The following is a 7,580-nucleotide window of genomic DNA, read 5'->3' on the forward strand; positions in this document are numbered from 1 at the left end:
ACACTGCCCCTCTGTAAGGTAGAGCACACCTCCTCCTGATATACACTGCCCCTCTGTAAGGTAGAGCACACCTCCTCCTGATACACACTGCCCCTCTGTAAGGTAGAGCACACCTCCTCCTGATACACACTGTCCCTCTGTAAGGTAGAGCACACCTCCTCCTGATATAAACTTCCCCTCTGTAAGGTAGAGCACACCTCCTCCTGATACAGACTGCCCCTCTGTAAGGTAGAGCACACCTCCTCCTGATACACACTGCCCCTCTGTAAGGTAGAGCACACCTCCTCCTGATACACACTGCCCCTCTGTAAGGTAGAGCACACCTCCTCCTGATATACACTGCCCCTCTGTAAGGTAGCAGAACACCTCCTCCTGATACACACTGCCCCTCTGTAAGGTCAGAGCACACCTCCTCCTGATACACACTGCCCCTCTGTAAGGTAGAGCACACCTCCTCCTGATACACACTGCCCCTCTGTAAGGTAGAGCACACCTCCTCCTGATACACACTGCCCCTCTGTAAGGTAGAGCACACCTCCTCCTGATACACACTGCCCCTCTGTAAGGTAGAGCACACCTCCTCCTGATACACACTGCCCCTCTGTAAGGTAGAGCACACCTCCTCCTGATATACACTGCCCCTCTGTAAGGTAGAGCACACCTCCTCCTGATACACACTGTCCCTCTGTAAGGTAGAGCACACCTCCTCCTGATACACACTGCCCCTCTGTAAGGTAGAGCACACCTCCTCCTGATACACACTGCCCCTCTGTAAGGTAGAGCACACCTCCTCCTGATACACACTGCCCCTCTGTAAGGTAGCAGAACACCTCCTCCTGATACACACTGCCCCTCTGTAAGGTAGAGCACACCTCCTCCTGATACACACTGCCCCTCTGTAAGGTAGAGCACACCTCCTCCTGATACACACTGCCCCTCTGTAAGGTAGAGCACACCTCCTCCTGATACACACTGCCCCTCTGTAAGGTAGAGCACACCTCCTCCTGATACACACTGCCCCTCTGTAAGGTAGAGCACACCTCCTCCTGATACACACTGCCCCTCTGTAAGGTAGAGCACACCTCCTCCTGATATACACTGCCCCTCTGTAAGGTAGAGCACACCTCCTCCTGATACACACTGCCCCTCTGTAAGGTAGAGCACACCTCCTCCTGATACACACTGCCCCTCTGTAAGGTAGCAGAACACCTCCTCCTGATACACACTGTCCCTCTGTAAGGTAGCAGAACACCTCCTCCTGATACACACTGCCCCTCTGTAAGGTAGCAGAACACCTCTTCCTGATACACACTGCACCTCTGTAAGGTAGAGCACACCTCCTCCTGATACACACTGCCCCTCTGTAAGGTAGAGCACACCTCCTCCTGATACACACTGCCCCTCTGTAAGGTAGCAGAACACCTCCTCCTGATACACACTGCCCCTCTGTAAGGTAGCAGAACACCTCCTCCTGATACACACTGTCCCTCTGTAAGGTAGAGCACACCTCCTCCTGATACACACTGCCCCTCTGTAAGGTCAGAGCACACCTCCTCCTGATACACACTGTCCCTCTGTAAGGTAGAGCACACCTCCTCCTGATATACACTGCCCCTCTGTAAGGTAGCAGAACACCTCCTCCTGATACACACTGCCCCTCTGTAAGGTCAGAGCACACCTCCTCCTGATACACACTGCCCCTCTGTAAGGTAGAGCACACCTCCTCCTGATACACACTGCCCCTCTGTAAGGTAGAACACACCTCCTCCTGATACACACTGCCCCTCTGTAAGGTAGAGCACACCTCCTCCTGATACACACTGCCCCTCTGTAAGGTAGCAGAACACCTCCTCCTGATACACACTGCCCCTCTGTAAGGTAGAGCACACCTCCTCCTGATACACACTGCCCCTCTGTAAGGTAGAGCACACCTCCTCCTGATATACACTGCCCCTCTGTAAGGTAGAGCACACCTCCTCCTGATACACACTGCCCCTCTGTAAGGTAGAGCACACCTCCTCCTGATACACACTGCTCCTCTGTAAGGTAGCAGAACACCTCCTCCTGATACACACTGCCCCTCTGTAAGGTAGAGCACATCTCCTCCTGATACACACTGCTCCTCTGTAAGGTAGCAGAACACCTCCTCCTGATACACACTGCCCCTCTGTAAGGTAGAGCACACCTCCTCCTGATATACACTGCCCCTCTGTAAGGTAGAGCACACCTCCTCCTGATACACACTGCCCCTCTGTAAGGTAGAGCACACCTCCTCCTGATACACACTGTCCCTCTGTAAGGTAGAGCACACCTCCTCCTGATATAAACTGCCCCTCTGTAAGGTAGAGCACACCTCCTCCTGATACACACTGCCCCTCTGTAAGGTAGAGCACACCTCCTCCTGATACACACTGCCCCTCTGTAAGGTAGAGCACACCTCCTCCTGATATACACTGCCCCTCTGTAAGGTAGAGCACACCTCCTCCTGATACACACTGCCCCTCTGTAAGGTAGAGCACACCTCCTCCTGATACACACTGCTCCTCTGTAAGGTAGCAGAACACCTCCTCCTGATACACACTGCCCCTCTGTAAGGTAGAGCACACCTCCTCCTGATATACACTGCCCCTCTGTAAGGTAGAGCACACCTCCTCCTGATACACACTGCTCCTCTGTCAGGTAGCAGAACACCTCCTCCTGATACACACTGCCCCTCTGTAAGGTAGAGCACACCTCCTCCTGATACACACTGCCCCTCTGTAAGGTAGAGCACACCTCCTCCTGATACACACTGCCCCTCTGTAAGGTAGAGCACACCTCCTCCTGATACACACTGCCCCTCTGTAAGGTAGCAGAACACCTCCTCCTGATACACACTGTCCCTCTGTAAGGTAGCAGAACACCTCCTCCTGATACACACTGCCCCTCTGTAAGGTAGCAGAACACCTCCTCCTGATACACACTGCCCCTCTGTAAGGTAGAGCACACCTCCTCCTGATACACACTGCCCCTCTGTAAGGTAGAGCACACCTCCTCCTGATACACACTGCCCCTCTGTAAGGTAGCAGAACACCTCCTCCTGATACACACTGCCCCTCTGTAAGGTAGCAGAACACCTCCTCCTGATACACACTGTCCCTCTGTAAGGTAGAGCACACCTCCTCCTGATACACACTGCCTCTCTGTAAGGTCAGAGCACACCTCCTCCTGATACACACTGCCCCTCTGTAAGGTAGAGCACACCTCCTCCTGATATACACTGCCCCTCTGTAAGGTAGCAGAACACCTCCTCCTGATACACACTGCCCCTCTGTAAGGTCAGAGCACACCTCCTCCTGATACACACTGCCCCTCTGTAAGGTAGAGCACACCTCCTCCTGATACACACTGCCCCTCTGTAAGGTAGAGCACACCTCCTCCTGATACACACTGCCCCTCTGTAAGGTAGAGCACACCTCCTCCTGATACACACTGCCCCTCTGTAAGGTAGCAGAACACCTCCTCCTGATACACACTGTCCCTCTGTAAGGTAGCAGAACACCTCCTCCTGATACACACTGCCCCTCTGTAAGGTAGCAGAACACCTCCTCCTGATACACACTGCCCCTCTGTAAGGTAGAGCACACCTCCTCCTGATACACACTGCCCCTCTGTAAGGTAGAGCACACCTCCTCCTGATACACACTGCCCCTCTGTAAGGTAGCAGAACACCTCCTCCTGATACACACTGCCCCTCTGTAAGGTAGCAGAACACCTCCTCCTGATACACACTGTCCCTCTGTAAGGTAGCAGAACACCTCCTCCTGATACACACTGCCCCTCTGTAAGGTAGCAGAACACCTCCTCCTGATACACACTGCCCCTCTGTAAGGTAGAGCACACCTCCTCCTGATACACACTGCCCCTCTGTAAGGTCAGAGCACACCTCCTCCTGATACACACTGCCCCTCTGTAAGGTAGAGCACACCTCCTCCTGATATACACTGCCCCTCTGTAAGGTAGCAGAACACCTCCTCCTGATACACACTGCTCCTCTGTAAGGTCAGAGCAAACCTCCTCCTGATACACACTGCCCCTCTGTAAGGTAGCAGAACACCTCCTCCTGATACACACTGCCCCTCTGTAAGATAGGAGCACACCTCCTCCAGCAGGGAAAGGGAGCGGGGAAAGGTGTCCCATTCTATTTCAAGTCGCACGATTTGTTTTTCGTGTGGAAATTGAATTATTCTTGCAAATAAATTCAGCGCGTACGTGCATCAACACTGAGCGCACGTAAGAAACTGACCGGCCGCCCTTGACGTTCTGTGTCGATCAGAGTAATGGCACTGACATCACGGCCGCCTCCGCTGACCTGCGACAGGCCCGTCCACACAAGCCCCGCCTGACCCTGTGCCGGCGTGTCATCTTCCCGGGACGGACGGCGTCTCACAGAGAGGCCGAGGAGGAGAAACTGGTCGGGGAGCACACCAGCCGCTTCTGAGCGCGCCCGCTGATGACGTCATCTTTTAACGCGTTCCCGGTCACCTCACGCGGTGTCGGTGACGCACAGGAGTGACCTCATTGGAGAACCGATTGGTCAGGAAGACAAACCAAACAGGGAGACTACAGCAGCTGTTGCCGTACTCACAGACAGTCAATGTTGAATTGTGTCCACAGCCTGAACAACAACAGAGCATATTTTTATATTTTATATTGATATATTTTACATTTCCGACAGTCAGAAAGGAACGGAATCGTTTCGTTCTTGCATTTGCAGAGGTTTCTGTGAAAATGACTTGAAATGAAACTATATAAGATTTATTCATCATACTAATGGTACATACTTTTATAAAACATTTAAAATATGATAGTATAATTATAATTACAAGAATAATCCCTTCAATTTCATGTTTGGACATGAAAGTCATGGTTTGGACTGAATCGTTTCACCTTTCATCATGAAGTTCCATGTCAGTAAGCTGATTGATTTCATCGAGATTTCAATGTACACAGTGCTTACAGATTGACACAGATTAGTACAACAATACTGATGAACTGGTATAAATGTCAGTAAGTTCAGAATTCTAGTCCATAACCATGGAATTTACTACGACTAACTATTTGTACCGAAATGATACCCAAAAAAGTACATATACATTGTCGCATTTATATTTTGTAGTTGCATTACCACTATTTTAATACCATGTTAAAACCTACTGTTACCTACTGTTAGGTAGAAATAAAACGTTTTGAAATAAAACGTCTGGTTTGTCAAACTAAGAAATTTGCCGGTTAGCAGGCAGACTTACGGATGTCCTGGATGTGCGACCAAGCACAAGTCCGAGGGTTTATTTCCCTTTAGAACAGCCCTGTTAAGCATGCTAAGCAGCATCGATACAAGGATAACCATCGAATGCGTTTGAGCGCCATTGATGTCCATTACATTCGGCTAAGCTTAGAGGATCATCGTAGTGCTAGCATCCTGCGTCTTTGCAGTACGTGGTCCCCAGAAATATATTCATCCATGAGATATGTTTCCAACGTTACACAGATACCTACATACGGCAGGGTAGGCACTGGGGTCTTGGTTTATTGAGAACCTAGCATGAATAAAATGATAAAAATGCATAATGTGCAATGAGAGGGAGAAGCTCTTTGCATAGCTGCCAGGTACTTATTCCTGTGTGCATGCATTAATATTTTTCGGTTAGTACTTGCTGTACACTAAACTGACTAAAGTAAGGCGCCTGCCTTGCCTATAACTGTGGAATTTGCCCCTGTACATGAGAACACACAAGGGCGTTCTGAAGGGAAAAACCACACGTGGCGATTCCCCCACGCCGCCCCCCCGCCCCCCCCTACCCCCGCCACCTGCACGGCAGTCATGGATCAGCTGTGCTCTGTCATCCTGATTGGTTGTGACCTTGATGACACAGAATCCAGTCAACGCTGCAAAAACCGATGTGGCTAACATTAAAAAAATATCTATGCACGGCACGCATAACTCAGGATGGGTACACTTGTCTTCTGAATATAAAGGAAGTCGGGAATATGACTCATTAGTTATTGCCGCCGCCACATGGTGAGCTGATGAAAGCAGAACACTGCGCCAGGTGTCAGCGATGTCGGCCCAAGTTCACAAACGTCGAACGGTTCGTCCTCAACAGCCTCCGTGTCCGGTCTCACCCACACTTACGCGGGACGCGTTGAACAAGCGGCTGTATTTGCGCGCTCTCGCGGTGTCCACAGAGTTTCGACGCGGGGGAAAACATCGATGCGTTTGGCGGACAGCCTGGAGAGCCAACTGCACCAGGAGCGAAACGATTAGGAGCGGCCTGTAGCGTAGCGGTTAAGGTACATGACTGGGACACGCAAGGTTGGTGGTTCTAATCCCGGTGTAGACACAATAAGATCCGCACATCCGTTGGGCCCTTGAGCAAGGCCCTTAACCCTGCATTGCTCCAGGGGAGGATTGTCTCCTGCTTAGTCTAATCAACTTATGTCGCTCTGGATAAGAGCGTCTGCCAAATGCCATTAATGTAATAATGTCATGGCTCTGCATGCCACGCCTGCACGGTGGAGGTGACGTGAGGAGGGGGGAAGAGGCGGTTTGAAGACTGGCCGCGTGTGCGAGTGTGAGGCTTGTTGTGACCTCAGTGGGGCTCTCTGCAGACGGGGGGTCTCTGTTTCCTGGGTATTCATGCAGGGCTCATCGTCCGGTACAAAGTGCTAGTGCTGCTAATGATCAGTCCGTGTAAATTGACGGGTTAACACTTCATCGTACATTTACAAGACATTAGCGCGGGGGTGACCTGGGTGCAAAGGTTTACTGTGTCTTATTACATACTTCTCATTACATAGTTACTTGGCTACTTCCCCTTGTTCTGAAGTAGAAATAATTTAAATAATATTCGGTAAAAAAAACAAAAAAAAACATAAATGATAATAATATTCAGGACCGTGACCTCAAAATCCAATATACATAAGATAAAGGGTAAACTGTTACCAAACTGGCGGCACGGATGGTGCAGTGGGTAGCACTGCCCCCTCACAGCAAGGAGGTCCTGGGTTTGAATCCCTGTCGGCCGGGGCCTCTCTGTGCGGAGTTTGCATGTTCTCCCCGTGTCTGCGTGGGTTTCCTCCGGGTACTCCGGTTTCCTCCCACAGTCCAAAGACATGCAGGTTAGGCCGATTGGAGAGTCTAAATTGCCCGTAGGCATGAGTGTGTGAGTGAATGGTGCGTGTGCCCTGCGATGGACTGGCGACCTGTCCAGGGTGTATTCCTGCCTTTCGCCCAATGTATGCTGGTTCAGGATAAGCAGGTTCAGATAATGGATGGATGGATGGATGTTACCAAACTGTCCTCGCAGCCAAATCCAAATAGTCTGAATATGAAATAAATGCCAAACAGCAATGTAAGCTTAAAAACATATTCTCAGTATAACCTAGCATCAATTAAATCTAGAGCAAAGCATGACTTAAATGAATGCGATCCATATAGACAGCAACAGATTTCACCACCTGACTTTTTTTCAAAAAGGTAGACATGTTGACGTGCGAGCCTTAGATTTTCCACAGCAGGGAGTTGTTCCTGTGATGTC

The 7,580-nt window shown here is 50.4% G+C and overlaps 1 protein-coding gene across 2 annotated transcripts in view; it reads left to right on the forward strand.

Annotated features, from left to right (window-relative positions):
• The window catches only part of LOC133118906 (sodium- and chloride-dependent betaine transporter-like), an 18,547-nt gene extending 13,366 nt beyond the window's left edge, over positions 1-5,181 (forward strand). For both annotated transcript variants that reach the window (XM_061229188.1, XM_061229189.1), the window contains exon 16: positions 4,316-5,181. In XM_061229188.1, the coding sequence (XP_061085172.1) occupies positions 4,316-4,480 (165 nt within the window). In that variant the 3' untranslated portion in view covers positions 4,481-5,181. The remainder of the gene's footprint in view (positions 1-4,315) is intronic.
• Positions 5,182-7,580: the final 2,399 nt, after the last annotated feature.

Source organism: Conger conger, chromosome 19, assembly GCF_963514075.1.
Source record: "Conger conger chromosome 19, fConCon1.1, whole genome shotgun sequence".
NCBI lineage: Eukaryota > Metazoa > Chordata > Actinopteri > Anguilliformes > Congridae > Conger > Conger conger.